Source organism: Entelurus aequoreus, linkage group LG06, assembly GCF_033978785.1.
Source record: "Entelurus aequoreus isolate RoL-2023_Sb linkage group LG06, RoL_Eaeq_v1.1, whole genome shotgun sequence".
NCBI classification, from domain to species: domain Eukaryota; kingdom Metazoa; phylum Chordata; class Actinopteri; order Syngnathiformes; family Syngnathidae; genus Entelurus; species Entelurus aequoreus.
The window spans coordinates 31,941,054-31,958,442 of record NC_084736.1 but is presented as its reverse complement, the minus strand read 5'-3'; the positions used below and the strand labels follow the sequence as shown (position 1 = coordinate 31,958,442).

Sequence of the window (17,389 nt, the reverse complement as noted above, 5' to 3'; positions counted from 1 at the left end):
TACCTTGGCTAAGCTAGCTCTAAACCGGCTGTTTGCTGCACCAGCTGCGGATCGTCTCTTCGCCCCACACTTTCCCGGGAATTTGTTCCTTCCCGCCACCCCCGCCGTCAGCCAGCTTACCCCACCAAAGGCGCCGAAATTGGGCGAATAGCGAGCAAATACGTCCGCGTTTCTTTACCCGCTCCCCCGCCGACCTCCCCTCCTCACTCCCCGGCGCTGACAGCGGACAAGGCCGAGGTCGCAGCAGCAGAGCAGGCCCGGGCGCCGAGGCTCGACCGGTCCACCCCACCTCCTCCGCATCCTACCACACCTCAGCAGCAGCGGTTCCCGTCCGAACCGGCCCTGGACGACGTCGATAGCCGGGATCCCCGCATCGCGACGACAAAAGCCACCGACATGAACCACCACCATCACCACACACAGCAGCAGAAAGCCGGCGAGCAGCAGCTCAGTGAACCGGAGGACATGGAGATGGAACGTTAGTAACTCAACTCTTGTGTGCATGAAGTTGCGTCCATACAACCAGGACTTATACGCTGCGTTGTGATGATTACGCGGCCATTGCAGCATACTTTTAGTGCAGCTGACCTCATTTTGCAAGTGTTTTGCTCGGAGATGGGCCAGGCGACCCATACCGTTAACATAGTCCGAAAATACAGCATTAATTGCGGTTATCAAGTGTGTGCTTTGTAGGTAAACACTGTCCACGTAATGGCTACAACTCCCATTGTTGAGTCGAGACACCTGCAAATACAGTTTTTTTGTCGTGAAAGGGAGTTTAAAGTGTTGGATTAAGTTACGTTATAATAGCTTCAGCGATGGCGTGAACACACAAGCTGGGCCTGTACGTGAGTTCTCATTACACGGTTATAGTTTGGTGAATTCTGCTGCAAAGTAGTAAAATGTGACTATAGATGCACGGAGATTGCTAGCTAATTAGCCTCAAGGCCTGGGTTAGCACGTTAGTTAGCATGTGTGCTAACACCGGAGGGGGGTGTGTGGCGTCCTAAAATGGTGGCCTTGTGTTTTGCAACCTTCCTCTTGGCTACTGCGCCACTTTTTAAACACTTATTCGGCGCCTCGCGTATCTTGTGTTTTCCGCTGGTGTTTAGTTGTCGGTGATACTTAAATGTTTATCGCGGGTTGTTAGCTGGTGCTTGTCGCCTCAGCTAATGACGCTGGTTAAGTGTTTGCTAACGAGCTAAGTGGCTAACGCAGATGCGTCAATCCAGCGATGTCGATGTGACAATGGTGAAATACGCGCCGTGAGCTCTATTCAGGTAATAGCTCTCATAGAAACATGCGTTTGTTCGTCGAAATGTTGTTTATATGCGCCGTGTTGGCTGCGGGGCGACTAACTGCAGTAAGGCCGGACCCACGGCGGAGTAGCGCGGGGATTTGCTGCTTCATTGTATGGCAGCACGAAGAGCATGGAGCTCGCCATTTTTAATCATGTCTGTTTTTGTTGCTCTGCTCTCCAGCCGGGACACATTTGCTAGCAACATTCCCGTCGTCAGTCTAGCTAATCTTTAAACTGTGTCTTTTTTTTTACATTACATTTGACTCATTGCACGACTTTGCGAGTTCTCAGCATCACTGCGTCATTTATTCCTATCCTATTGATTCGATTTTCTCTTAATAACACTGCCAAATGTTGTCCACCAGCACGGTCAGTGGATGTTTTGGTCACTTAATCTTCGTTTCATCAATGGAATTTTACGATTGGTTTGTTTGAATTTCCTTTTAAAATACAAAAAAGAATATGAAAAAACAAAGCATTCTTTTTCTTGGTGTTGACGAGCAATAACTCAATGTAAAATTGGTTTGGTTTTAATTTTGGAATTTGTAATCTCCGGTGAACAGAAACAAAACAGAAGTTATTTCATTTGCAGATACTGGAAGTTTTATTTTCAAAGTAAAAGCGGGGATAATTACAATAGTACCCGGAAGTCAGTGACTATAGCTAAAATGTCTTTGGAGCCCTATACTGAAACTGGTATAGATGTGACAGAAATCTGTACGCGCATAGCAACATAAACTGAAAAACAAACCAAAACGGATGTTTTTCCATACTCTGCCGCAGAAACTGAAAGTAGCCAGTTTAGAGACAGGACTGGTAAAATAATCTATTCTATGGTGCACAATCAAATCCCTTTTTGCCTCCACTTCTGTACGAAATGTGCATAGAAATATCTGTAGATGTCGGTCCTCGTCGTACCATGTCTGAACACTTAGTGCTCCGAACACATTTAAGCCAGACACGCTTTTACTTTGAAAATAAAAACTTCTGTTGTCATAATATGAAAAACCACCGTTTGGTACTGTTTTTCCATTTGTTTACTAGGGATTTTCATTTTTCTTTTATGAAAGGTACAATGAAAATCAAACCGGTTTTATATATAGTTTTTGTAGAATGATTTGTTTTTTAATTTTGACTATAAAGGTCAGTGGATGTTTTGGTCACTTAATCTTCGTTTCATCAATGGAATTTTACGACGGGTTCAATTGAATTTACTTTTAAAATACAAAAAAGAATATATAAACAAAGCATTCTTTTTTTGGTGTCGAAGAGCAATAACTGAATCTAAAATCGGTTTGGTTTTCATTTTGGAATTTTTAATTTCCGGTGAACAGAAACAAAACATAAGGTATTTCATTTGCAGATACCGGCAGTTTTATTTTCAAAGTAAAAGCGGGCATAATTACAACGGTACCTGTGTGTCAGTGACTCTAGCTAAAATGTCTTTGGAGCCCTACACTGAAACTAATTTAGACGTGACAACAGGGCTGACATCTACAGAAATCTTTATACAAAAACTGAAAACAGACCAAAACGGATGTTTTTCCACATTCTGCCACTGAAACTGTAAGTAGCCAGTTTAAAAACAGGACCGGTGAGAAAATATTTTCTCTGGTGCGCAATCAAATCCCTTTTTGCCTCCACTTCTGTACGAAATGTGCGTAGAAATATCTGTAGATGTCGGTCCTCGTCGTACCATGTCTGAACACATTTATTGCTCCGAACACATTTAGCCAGACATGCTCTTACTTTGAAAATAAAAGCTTCCGTCATAATATGAAAACCACCGTTTGGTACTGTTTTTCCATTTGTTTACTAGGGATTTTCATTTGTCTTTTATGGAAGGTACAATGAAAATCAAACTGGTTTTATATATAGTTTTTGTAGAATGCTTTGTTTTTTAATTTTGACTATAAATGTCAGTGGATGTTTTGGTCATTTAATCTTCGTTTCATCAATGGAATTTTACGACTGGTTCATTTGAATTTCTTTTTAAAATACAAAAAATAATATAAAAACAAAGCATTATTTTTTTGGTGTCAAAGAGCAATAACTAAATCTAAAATTGGTTTGGTTTTCATTTTGGAATTTTTAATCTCCGGTGAACAGAAACAAAACATACATTATTTCATTTGCAGATATCGGAAGTTTTATTTTCAAAGTAAAAGCGGGGATACTACAATGTTACGTGTGTGTCAGTGACTCTAGCTAAAATGTCTTTGGAGCCCTACACTGAAACTGGTGTAGACGTGACAGAAATCTGTACGCGCATAGCAACATAAACTGAAAAACAAACCAAATCGGATGTTTTTGCATATTCTGATGCTCAAACCGGATGTAGCCAGTTTAAAAACAGGACCGGTAAGAAAATCTATTCTATGGTGCGCGATCAAATCCCTTTTTGCCTCCACTTCTGTACGAAATGTGCGTAGAAATATCTGTAGATGTCGGTCCTCGTCGTACCATGTCTAAAACATTTGTGTGTAGTGTAGGGCTGCAACAACTAATCGATTATAAAATTAGTTGATGATTAATTTAGTCATTGATTCGTTGGTTCTATGCTATGCGCATGCGCTGAGGCTACGTTTAAAAAAAATGTTTTAATATATATTTTTTTTAACCTTTATTTATAAACTGCAACATTTACAAACAGCTGAGAAACAATAATCAAAATAATAGGGGTGTAACGGTACGTGTTTTGGTATCGAACCGTTTCGGTACGGGGGTTTTGGTTCGATGCGGAGGTGTACCGAACGAGTTTCCACACGGGCATATTAAGTAGCGTACTGCACGTAGTGTAAACAATACTCAAAATGCCGAACATTTGAGGCATTTAAGAAACTCCGCCCTGACAGCTCCGCAAACAATCATTGGTACTTTAATCTTTAATCTTAAAAGAGGACATGTCCGGTGAAAAGAGGACGTATGGTCAGTCTACCGTAGCCCGTTAGCTGCTAGCATGCTAGCAAAAGAGGACATGTCCGGCTAGGATAGACTGACCATACGTCCTCTTTTCACCGGACATGTCCTCTTTTGCGGGGCTGTCCGGGCAGTGTTTCTTAAATGCCTCAATTGTCCGGCATTTTGAGTTATGGTTGCGTGTATTAACAATGTACGTTCAAGGTTAAGAAGGTTAAAAATTAAACAAATTGTGCACGCAGCAGCATTCATGAGGGAGGGGCAGAGACAGAGAGCGAGAGAGTTATGATAAACGCGCATGCGTCGCCAGGCTCTGCTTTTTATCGATAGATTTATCAGATTACATTTTTTATTATCTATAGCAGGGGTGTCAAAAGTGTGCATTTTTGTAAAATTTTGTTTTATTTGGCAAGTTAAAAGAACATGGCGCCAGTATGTTGTTTTTTAAAAATAAAATACTGGAAAGGATAGAAATGTAGTTTTTCTCTTTTATCCGATTATTAATTGATTAATCGAAGTAATAATCGACAGATTAATCGATTATCAAATTAATCGTTAGTTGCAGCCCTAGTGTAGTGCTCCAAACACATTTAGCCAGACACGCTTTTACTTTGAAATAACAACTTCTGTTGTAATAATATGAAAAACCACAGTTTGGGTCGGTTTTTCCATTTGTCTACTAGGGATTTTAATTTTTCTGTTATGAAATGTACAATGCAAATCAAACCGTTTTTTTGTATATAGTTATTGAAGAATGCTTTGTTTTTCAATTTTATTTTTGCTTACAACGAAGCATAAAGGCCAGTGTAGGTTTTGGTCATTGAATTTTCGTTTCATCAATGAAAATTGAATTATTTGAATTAGATTAAAACAGAAGAAAAACATTTTCCTTTTAGTGTTGTCAAAGAACAATAACATCTAAACACTGTTTGATTTTCACATTATATTTCATATAACAAACATCTAAATCCCAGGTAAACAAACGGAAAAGCCGCAAAAAAAAGATGTTTTATCATATTCGGACACAAAGTTTTTATTTTCTAAGTAAACGCGGGGATATGGTCCATTTACGGTTCATTCTATTTCCAATTCTGATACGCAAATCAAAAAACTAAATTAGGGCCGTTTTTCGATTTGTATTATATATGGCAGATTTTAAAACAAACAAAAAAGGGTTGATTTTCATTCAAATACTGCCATAAAATTGGATGTTGTGATGTTTTCCTTTTATGGATTAAAATTTTTCCAGATAAACAAAAATCGAAAAAATGTTCATCCAAAATTCCAAAATGCTTGGTTATTTATGTACCGGTAATGACAAATTGAACCGGAAGCAGTATTTTAGCTGTTCCTTCAAGTTTAGTATGTTTTTAGCATAATGGTACCACTTTTGTTCAGCAGGAGTCCTGTTGTCGGTTTTAAAAAGTGTCATTAAATAGTTGTCCAACTTTTGTTTCAGAAATGAAAATAGAAAATATGGCCTGAAATTTGTTTTTTGATTTGCATTTAAGAATTGGAAATAGAATGAATGGAAGGTACACGGACCGTGTAGGTTTTGGTCATTGAATTTTTTTGTTTCATTTATGAAAATTGAAAAAGGCCTGGTTTATTAGAATTACATTAAAAAAGAAGAAAAGTTTTTCCTTTTTGTGGTGTCAAAGAACAATAATATCTAAACACTGTTTGATCTTCATATTATATTTCATATAACAAACATTTAAATCCCCGGTAAACAAACGGAAAAGCTGGAAAAAAAACAGATGTTTTATCATATTCGGACACAATATTTTTATTTTCAAAGTAAAAGCGGGGATACTATTGTATTAGTGTCTGGCAAAAAATGTATTGGAGTTCTACACAGTAAGGACACCATATAGTACAGTATTTTTTTCTTCTAGGCCAGTCCTGTCTTTTAAATTGCTACTTCTTGTTTTGGTTGCGGAATATGAAAAAAATGTTTGGTCTGTTTTTCAGTTTCTGTTGGTGTGTAAAGACTACTGTAGATGTCAGCCCTCGTCGTGTCTGGTCTAAAATCATTTCTGTGTCGGGCTCTGAAGACATTTTAGCTAGAGTCACAGGTCATAGTAATTATCTTTGCTTTTATTTTGAAAACAAAAATTTCCAGTGTCTACAAATTAAATAACTTCGCTTTTGTTCAGTTTTTCCCTTTCTGTTCAATAGGGATTAAAATCTTTGTTTTATGAATTCTAAAATGAAAATCAAACAGTTATTTGCATGTCGTTATTGCTCTTTGACACCAAAAAAATAACTTTTTGCTGGGTGCCGAAAGTGGACCGTGGAGTCATTTGCTGGGGTGGCTTCCCAAATATGTCACATACTCTTACTGACCTATTTCAAGCTCGCAAGAAGCGTCACGATCCGATATTGATAACATATATCGGCCTGATATCAGCAAAAAAAAAAAGGGATTATATGGATTTACATGTAAAATTCACAATATAAGCTCTGATACCAGCAGTCCTGCAGCGAGTTTGTGCAAAGCTGGATAGACCATTAATGTCTAATTGTCTACAAAACCACAAAGGTAAACATGGTAGGCTATAGGCTACTAGGAGCTAGCAGCTCACACTTTGTAACAAGTGTCCTAATTGATCAATATTGCAGTGTAAAACAACATATATACAATATAAACAATTATCTAATAATTATATATTACTTACACATACAATCCTTCAAGGCAGAAGCATATATTATAATAAGTTGAATGATGTGGATATACGTTTGTTACTGAATACCTTTTGGGTCATGACTTCACTTAATGAAATGTTGTGGCCACCAGGGGCGACAAAAAAATTACCACTCTGCTTTAACTTAAAGACAGAATAAGTCCATTCCAGACAATTAATAAGTAGGTTAGTGTTTTTCATACCTACCAAAGTTCTCTGTTTGACTCATTTCACTTGATCAAACCTTTTCTAACATTCCACACTACTAAATAATAACTTGTCGGATTCCTGACAATATCAAATCAAAATGGTATTGGCAAAGACTTAAGGGTATCAGAAGTTGATCCCCTGAATCTCACACAATCCTTGATGACATGTCTGCTAAGCTTCATTGTTATTTTCACTTAAAGCAGCGTTATTATTTTAGGTTATTTGTGGTTCATACCAAAAATAATTTTTTTTTGGACCATTGGTACATTTTTACTTTGGCCCTAGGAGGCAAAACGCTTGGGAACCCTGATCTAACGTTAATAAAAAGTGCATGTGTCATTTAATATTAGAAAGTCCCAATAAATGCACATGCTAACACAAAGAAGGCTTTTCAGGTTGCATTTCTTTTTACATGTTACTTGAATTCTGACCTTCAAAACTTCAGATTAATTTCCAATAACACCACATACACAGTCTGATAGGATTCAATACGGCATTACACCTCAAATGTGAACATACAATACATGTTTATTGCCATTTGCACACGTACAGGACCGGAAAGGTACACTGTAATTCTTGCTTCCACAAAAAAGTAATACAAAAAAAACATTGTATGGGGGATAAAAAGAGTACAAAGAAGTACAAAGTAAAAAAAAATAGTATTAACAGCTAAGTAAAATAAAATAATTGCTGTATTAAGGTAGACGTATAATACAAAAAAAATTATCGGGAACACTGTACATTGAAATAAAAATGTAGATACAGTACATGCCCAAAGTTTGGACACACCTCATTTAAATGCGTTTTCTTTATTTTCATGACTATTTACATTGTAGATTGTCACTGAAGGCATCAAAACTATGACACCTGTGAAGTAAAAAAACATTTCAGGTGACTACCTCTTGAAGCTCATCGAGAGAATGCCAAGAGTGTGTTCATTCATAGTTTTGATGCCTTCAGTGACAATCTACAATCTAATAGTCATGAAAATAAAGAAAACGCATGGAATGAGGAGGAGTGTCCAAACTTTTGGCCTGTACTGTATGTTGATAAGCAGTTTAACTAACATGGATTGCAATAGTTGATCCACTTTTTCATTGTAGCATATTAATGTTATGTTAAATAAAAGGTCCTTTTGCGTTTAGGTTGACATTATCCAGGCCTAAAACACCTGCGGGAAACAGTCACTTGTTAGAACTTTGAGTATAAATAAAAAGAAGCTGCATAGTTTACTAGCAGACACTTTGTTTTTAAGCTAATAGAAAGTGGTAAACAAAAACATTTGATGAAATTGATTTTAATTTGGATATTTAATCCCTCCATGCTTCACTGTGGAAGATAGTCCAGGCATGGCAAAATGTTTGCAACTCCATTTTATATCTTTTCAACACAATTGTACATTTACTACAAGTGACTCATCTTAACAGAGGAATGTTTGACTTTCTCTAGCCGCTGGAGGATGATAGGATATTGGACATGGAGACAACTGTGCGTGAATCTTTAATTAGCAGTGTCATCCATGTTCAATGGGCAATTAGATGGACCATCAAACTGTCTCATGGCAGCCGATGGTCCGCCCAGAGATCGGTAGGTTGGAGTTCAAATCCCAGCCGAGTCATACCAAAGACTATAAAAATGGGACCCATAACCTCCCTGCTTGGCACTCAGCAACAAAGGGTTGGAGTTGGGGGTTAAATCACCAAAATGATTCCCGGGCGTGGCGCCGCTGCTGCCCACTGCTCCCCAAGGGGATGGGGCAAATGCATAGGACAAATTTCACCACATCTAGTGTGTGTGTGACAACCATTGGTACTTTAATCTTTAATCTTTAATGTCCTCGCTGCGTGTTGCCAGAAGCTGCGCCATGCTCTCTGCATGTCTTTATCCTGATGCTTTGAGTTTTCTTTGAAGCAAGTACTTGAGTTAGAATGTATACATACTCACATTTTTGAGGAAGTACTAAATATTGCCTGCATTATGAATTAACTGTGGAAATTGTTTCTCAGGTATTGACATAATATTTAGTTTCCTTTCTACCTGTCCTACTGACTTATTGCTTTGTCGCTCTCTCTGTGCGCAGCTGGTGACACAGACGACCCTCCAAGAATCCCAGCCAACCCAGTAATCAATGGCAACTTGGCCATGGCAGACGGACACAACAACACAGAGGAGGACATGGAGGACGGTGAGTCGGTATACAGTGACACTAAATGTGGATTTTTAAATACGGGCCGATACGAGGTATTATGATGTCACACTAACGCAATGTGGCTGAAAACTGTCTTTTTATGAATTACAGATAATAAAGACCTGGGGGAAAATGTCATGTAAACATTTTTATTGTAAATGTAACCTTCCTCTGATTATAATTCCTCCGCTATCAAGGCAAAAAGGAAATGTCAACATAAGCATGAAAAGCACTCAATGTCAACAAAATAGTAAAATCACGTTGTACACTTAATCTTTTAAAATGAAGTTGCAAAAATAAGGTAAGAAATGCTTCATAAAGTGTAAGAAAATAGTGCAGTGTGAAAATGTAAACATAGAGAAAGAAACCTGAGAATTATTTTCTGCAGGTTTAGTGCTAGGAAGTAACGGCTGTGTAACATTAATTTGCCCTGTTATTCTTATTTAGCTATGGAAATTAGTTTTTGTTATGCAGTAATTATTTAAATATGAGTATATCAATAATTATTGAAATTTTTATGACCTATGAAAAATAAAGAGCAGGAGAATTATATATTTTATTTTGAAATATAACCGTCCTCTGATTATAATCCCTCTGCTATCAAGGCAGAAAGGAAATGTCAACTCAAGCATGCAAAACACTCAATATAAACAAAATAGTAAAATCACGTTCAACACATAATCTTTTAAAATGAAGGTCCAAAAATAAGGAATATGTAAGAAATGCTTCATAAAGTGTGAGCAAATAGTGCAAAGTGTGAAAATGTAAACATGGAGAAACCTGAGAACTATTTTCTGCAGGTCTAGTGCTAGGAAATAACGGCTGTGTAACATTAATTTTCCCTGTTATTCTTCTTTAACTATGGAAAGGATTTTTTTTAAATGCAGTAATTATTGTAAATATCAGTATATCAATAATTATTGACATTTTTATGGAGCAGGAGAATAATATATTTTATTTTGAAATATAACCGTCCTCTGGTTATCATCCCTCAGCTATCAAGGCAGAAAGGAAATGTCATCACAAGCATGAAAACACTCAATGTAAACAAAATAGTATAATCACATTGAACAATTAACAATATGCTCTTAAAATAAAGGAATATGAAAAAAAATGCTTCGTAAAGTGTAAAAAAATAGTGCAAAGTGTGAAAATGTAAACATAGAGATACCTGAGGACTATTTTCTGCAGGTTTAGTGGCAGGATGTTATGTCTGTGTAAAATTAATTTGCCCTGTTATACTTATTTAACTATGGAAATGTTTTTTGTTGTTATGCAGTAATTATTTAAATATAATAGGTTGATTGGGCAGCACGGTGTCACAGGGGTTAGTGCATGTGCCTCACAGTACGAAGGTCCTGAGTAGTCCCCGTGACTGTGTGAGTTCCCTCCGGGTACTCCGGCTTCCTCCCACCTCAAAAGACATGCACCTGGGGATAGGTTGATTGGTAACACTAAATTGGCCATAGTGTGTGAATGCGAGTGTGAATGTTGTCTGTCTATCTGTGTTGGCCCTGCGATGAGGTGGCGACTTGTCCAGGGTTTACCCCGCCTTCCTCCCGAATGCAGCTGAGATAGGCTCCAGCACTCCCCGTGACTCCAAAAGGGACAAGTGGTAGAAAATGGATGGATGGATAGGTTGATTGGCAATACTAAATTGACCCTAGTGTGTGAATGTTGTCTGTCTATCTGTGTTGGCCCTGCGATGAGGTGGCGACTTGTCCAGGGTGTACCCCGCCTACCGCCCGAATGCAGCTGAGAGAGGCTCCCCCTGTGACCCCAACAAGGGGACAGGCGGCAGAAAATGGATGGATGATTATATCTATAATTGACATTTTTTATGATCTATGAAAAATATAGAGCAGGAGAATAATATATTTTATTTTGAAATATAACCGTCCTCTGATTATAATCCATCATCTATCAAGGCAGAAAGGAAATGTCAACACAAGCATGGAAAACACTCATGTAAACAAAATTGTAAAATCACACTGAACACTTAACAATAAGCTCTTAAAAATAAGGAATGTGTACGAAATGCTTCATAAAGTGTAAGAAAATAGTGCAAAGTGTGAAAATGTAAACCGAGAGAAACCTGAGAACTATTTTCTGCAGCTTTAGTGGCAGGAAATTACAGCTGTGCACTAAAGGTGGTATCATTTACAGACTATTGGTCTGTACGGTCCCTTTGGAAAAAAATCCAAAGACAGTCCTGGTGACTTTTCCTCTTTTATCCACAATTTCTTCATTTTGACTTTCTCTTCTCACTCCATCCAGAGAATCAAGCAAACTTGATAGTTGATACTGTTACCTGATTGGCTGTTATCAGTGATCCCTAGAAAGTGAGTGCCTTTGTTCATGCAACCAGCCTTACTTCCATACTTCCAGGTTTCTTATATATGAATACACATTAATGGAATGTTTTATCGAGTACATTTTTGTTGATATTGGTTACATGTCAATCGCGATATATATTGATATCTTTTTATAGCCCATCCCTACGTCACACTGATAATTCCGATGACGTTAACAATAGCTCAGATAACCGATTAAAAAAGATTACGCATACTGTGATTTTGGTGGATTAGGGTGAAAACATCAGAGTTCCCCAGAGCTCACAGTGTTGACAAACATGGCGTCCATCGTGCTGGACTTACTCACAAGAAGGCGTTTAACCCCACTCGCCACCCGAAACGTCAACATCTCCACCACCGAGCTCAAGAAAGGTCTTTCCCGCCGCCGCTGCGTCTGAAAAGTGCAAAAAGCTTGTTATAGACGAACCGAGGGCCAAAGCGATCTGCCATGGAAATGATAGCTCTGGACGTCTTTAGGAATACTTTGTCAAATCCACATTTGTGCACGAATGGTTCAATTATCAGTCATGGAAGCAGGATCTGCATCTGCTTGAAAATCGATGTCATGCATCCCCAATTTTTAGGACATTATTATTCCAAATAGTCTTTTTCTCATTTCTTCCTTTTCACCGCAGACACCAGTTGGCGCTCAGAAGCCACTTTCAGGTTTGTGGTGGAGCGCTTCAGCCGCCTGAGCGAGTCGGTGCTCAGCCCGTCCTGCTTCGTCCGCAACCTCCCGTGGAAGATCATGGTGATGCCGCGCTTCTACGCCGACCGGCCTCACCAGAAGAGCGTGGGCTTCTTCTTGCAGTGTAATGCCGAGTCAGAATCCACGTAGGTGTCACGGTCCTTCCATCACGGCGTTGTTCAGTCCGGAATTATGAATAACACGGTTGTTGTCCTTGAATAATAATGATGGCTCGTATACTTGCCGCCTTCAGGTCGTGGTCATGTCACGCTCAGGCCATGCTCAAGATCATCAACTACAAAGATGACGAGAAATCCTTCAGTCGCAGGATCGTTCACCTGTTCTTCCACAAAGAGAACGACTGGGGCTTCTCCAACTTTATGTCCTGGAGCGTATGTGTTCAAATCCATTATTATATTCATCCCTTTGGTTAGAGAGGAACTGTTGTTTCTATCATTCACTATCCCGATGTAAGACGCGTTTCTGTTTTTTTAATATGCATTCTAAATCGTAAATAAACTCTAGCAAAAGTCCGCTAACAATGGAGCCAATGCGAGCCGCTCTATTCCGCCTATAAAGCATTAAAAAAAAAAAAACTTCCAAAAGCCTCAATGCTTTTAACAGTACAGGCCAAAAGTTTGGACACACCTAATTTCAATGCGTTTTCTTTATTTTCATAACTATTTACATTGTAGATTGTCACTGAAGGCATCAACACTATGACACCTGTGAAGTGAAAACCATTTCAGGTGACTACATCTTGAAGCTCATCGAGAGAATGCCAAGAGTGTGCAAAGCCGTAATCAGAGCAAAGGGTGGCTATTTTGACGAAACTAGACTATAAAACATGTTTTCAGTTATTTCGCCTTTTTTGTTAAGTACATAACTCCACATGTGTTCATTCATAGTTGTGATGCCTTCAGTGACAATCTACAATGTAATAGTCATGAAAATAAAAAAAACACATTTTAATGAGGTGTGTCCAAACTTTTGGCCTGTATTGTAAGTATATACATATAAAATGTAGTAACATTTGTAATTTACATATTTTGCTCATTTTAAGCATTTGACAGCATATTAATTTCACAGACTTACCGTATTATCCGCACCATAAGCCGCCCCGTGTTGTAAGCCGCACCTTCAATGAATGGCATATTTCAAAACTTTGTTTACCTATTAGCCGCCCCGTGTTATTAGCCGCACCTACGCTACGCTAAAGGGAATGTCAAAATAACAGTCAGATAGGTCAGTCAAACTTTAATAATATATCACAAACCAGCGTTCTAACAACTCTGTTCACTCCCAAAATGTAATGTGCAATCACAAAAATAGTAACACTCAAAATAGTGCAGAGCAATAGCAACATCAATAACTCAACGTTGCTCGAACGTTAATGTCACACAACACACAAAATAAACATTTAAAGCTCACTTTCTGAAGTTATTACTCATCCACAAATCCCTCGAATTATTCTTCTTCGGTGTGCTTCACTTGTTTTTTGACACCATCTATGATGTGGACGCGCATGCAGTCATAGATCAACAGGGACGGAGCTGCGTGAAAAAAGTCACCCGGTCCCTTTGCTCATCTTTTCTTCATCCATCCATCCCTTCGAGTTAGCTTTTATGATGACGCCGGCTGGAAAGTTCTCTTTTGGCAAGGTCTTCCTTTTGAATATCACCGTGGGTGGAAGTTTCTGGCCGTTAGCATGGCAAGCTAGAACCACAGTAGGACGACTTCTCATTCCCTGTGGTGCGAATATTCACCGTACGTGTTCCCGTTGTATCCACAGTGCGGTTCACATGAATATCAAAAGTCAGTGGAACCTTGTACGCGTGTCTCTTAGTAGGAGACATTGCTTCTTCTTCTACGGGGGCGGGTGCTCACCTTGGCGGTTGCTCACAGTAGAAGAAGAAGCGCTTCCTCTTCTATGGGGGCGGTTGCTAACCGTAGAAGAAGAAGCGCTTCCTCTTTTACGGGGAAAAAAGATGGCGGCTGTTTACCGTAGTTGCGAGACCTAAACTTTTATGAAAATAAATATTAATATTGATCCATATATAAGGCGCACCGGGTTATTAGCCGCACTGTCAGCTTTTGAGAAAAATTGTGGTTTTTAGGTGCGGCTTATGGTGCGGAAAATACGGTATCACAAAATTCTCTTTTCCTTTAACAACAAGAAGACTGCTAAACATGACAGACTTGATGCGAGACAAAGACTGTTTTGGGACTAATGACGATCCAGAAACTTCTATTTATGGGCCTGAATGTCTGAGGATCAACAAGTTTTAGAATCTGTGTGCTACATATTTAGCAGTATTGCAAAGATATAAAAACATAATACAACAATCGCTTAACCCTTGTGTGGTGTTCATATTGTTGTTACTCAGCCAGTGTTTGTGGGTCTGATGGACCCGTTGCATTTTGTGGCTTTTAATGCCTCACAATCCAACACTTTTATGTTAAAATACTGACTTATCCCAAAAAACATCTGTAATGAAGTGCTTCGAGAGGCTGGTAAAGGAATACATTGTCTCCAGACTTCCCCCCACATTCGACCCATACCAGTTTGCTTATCGCCCTAACCGCTCCACAGAGGACGCCATCTCCTCTGCACTCCACCTGAACTTAGCACATCTGGAAGGAAAGGACACACACGTGCGGATGTGGTTTCTGGACTTCAACTCGGCATTCAACACCATGATCCCGCAGCACTTGGTGAGCAAACTGGCCCCCCTTGGATTCAGTACCCCCCTATGCAACTGGCTGCTTGACTTCCTCACAGACAGACCCCAGTCTGTGGGAGTGGGCAACAACACCTCCAGTGCCATCTCCCTGAGCACCGGCTCCCCCCAGGGCTGCGTCCTGAGTCCGCTGCTGTTCACGTTGATGACCCATGACTACTGAGCCAGGTCCACTACTAACCACATTGTGAAGTATGCGGACGACACAACAGTAGTGGGCCTCATCCGTGACAACAACGACATGGACTACAGGGAGGAGGTGAAACATCTGGTTGACTGGTGCAGAACCAACAAACCTGGTCCTGAACATCGACAAACCAAGGAGATCATTGTCGACTTTAGGAAGCACCAGTCCAGCCACACTCCACTCTTCATCAACGGCACAGTGGTGGAGATAGTAAGCAGCACCAAGTTCCTGGGGGTGCAGATAACTGACAATATGACCTGGTCCCTACACACCGTAGCTCTTGTAAAAAGAGCTCAGCAGCGCATGCACTTTTTGCGTCGGATGAAAAGAGCACAGCTCTCTACCCCCATTCTCAGCACATTCTACAGAGGCACTATAGAGAGCCTGCTGACCAACTGCATCTCTGTCTGGACTGGAGCCTGCAGTGCCTCAGACTGGAAGTCTCTCTAGAGAGTGGTGAGGACGGCGGAAAAGATCATCAGGACTCCTCTTACTTCTATCCAGGAGATCGCAAAAAGCCGCTGCCTGACCAGGGCTCAGAAAATCTGCAGAGACTCCTCCCAACCCCACCAAGGACTGTTTTCACTGCTGGACTCTAGAAAGAGGTCCGCAGCCTCCATAGCAGAACCTCCAGGTTCTGTAACAGCTTCTTCCCTCAGGCCGTAAGACTCTTGAACGCATCATAATAATCTCCTCAATTCCCCCCAAAAATGGATGAACTCGCTGGAATATGAAGACAATATAACATACATCCATAAACGTAGATGCATATGCAAAAGTGCAATATATTTATCTTTACAGTAATCTATTTATTTATATCTGCACCTTATTGCTTTTTTATCCTGCACTGCCAACCAGCTAATGCAACGAAATTTCATTCTTATCTGTATTGTAAAGTTCAAATTTGAACGACAATAAAAAGTAAGTAAGTCTAAGACCCACAAACACTGGCTGAGTAACAATATGAACGTTGCATGGAAATTTCTCTGCCAGTTTCTGCATCCCACAGGGATTCTTCTTTTGTGTTTCTGCACCTGTGGTTCCCACACCAGGTTGCAACATTGTTTGTAAACACTGTCTGCGCTCATTTTGTTGCACATTTAACCCTCTGATGTTTTGTGTACCTATACTCTGCCCTCCCCGTCTAGGCCTGGTGTGTGTGTGTGTGTGTGTGTGTGTGTGTGTGTGTGTGTGTGTGTGTGTGTGTGTGTGTGTGTGTGTGTGTGTGTGTGTGTGTGTGTGTGTGTGTGTGTGTGTGTGTGTGTGTGTGTGTGTGTGTGTGTGTGTGTGTGTGTGTGTGTGTGTGTGTGTGTGTGTGTGTGTGTGTGTGTGTGTGTGTGTGTGTGTGTGTGTGTGTGTGTGTGTGTGTGTGTGTGTGTGTGTGTGTGTGTGTGTTTTACACAGAACATCAATTTCCACACTTCTATTAGCCCCGGGTCCAGTGGACCCCGGACATCTTAAATGTAATAGAAATGTGTAGGGGGGGTGTATGGTGTGTGTTCATTAAATATGTATTCTGATATATGTTCTTCACAGAAAATGAGCCAAAGCCAGTGAGTCTCAGTTTGAAAAATTAATTAATTGTATCATTTTTCTTTTAATAAAAATCGAAAACGGGTCCCACAGACCCGAACACCACACAAGGGTTAATGTACAGTGTCTGCTCTCATTGGGATAAAGACTGATGGGATGTTTATATCCTCCCCTCTACCACAACAATTCATCATAAGCCTCACAAAAGGTTAAAAAAGTACCACGAACCAGCATCTTTTCGTGTCTTTCTCGCCTTTTCCGGCTCTAAGTTGGATGTCAAAGTTCACCAACTGGATTTATGTCCACAACCTACTATCCAGTTAAGAGGCATGATTTATCATCTAGAATGACCTTTCACCAACTCTGAGGCGATGCAGCAGCTCAGTTTGTCAATATAGCTGCATAAGATAGTTAGCTCTCTGATCGCGGCGACGCTAAAAATAGTTTGTCTGCATTAGCATTAGAGGTGAGGGAAGAAATACATTTTTAGATGCATCACAATTCGGACGATTATAAAATCGATTAGTAAACGTCAATAATCGATGTATTTATTGTAAATTAAGTATAGTCTGTTCTAAAATG

General features: G+C 39.7%; 1 protein-coding gene across 4 annotated transcripts in view; it reads left to right on the top strand.

The window, feature by feature from the left end:
• The first annotated feature begins 16 nt into the window (after positions 1-16).
• usp7 (ubiquitin specific peptidase 7 (herpes virus-associated)) overlaps positions 17-17,389 on the top strand; it is a 63,813-nt gene continuing 46,440 nt past the window's right edge. Inside the window, exons 1-4 of one of the 4 annotated variants that reach the window (XM_062050523.1) lie at positions 17-478; positions 9,197-9,301; positions 12,294-12,492; positions 12,600-12,738. In XM_062050523.1, coding sequence (XP_061906507.1) covers positions 397-478; positions 9,197-9,301; positions 12,294-12,492; positions 12,600-12,738 — 525 coding nt within the window. In that variant the 5' untranslated portion in view covers positions 17-396. Of the gene's footprint in view, positions 479-621; positions 845-995; positions 1,281-9,196; positions 9,302-12,293; positions 12,493-12,599; positions 12,739-17,389 lie in introns of those variants that run through there. The other 3 variants (XM_062050520.1, XM_062050522.1, XM_062050521.1) reach the window with 3 other exon arrangements.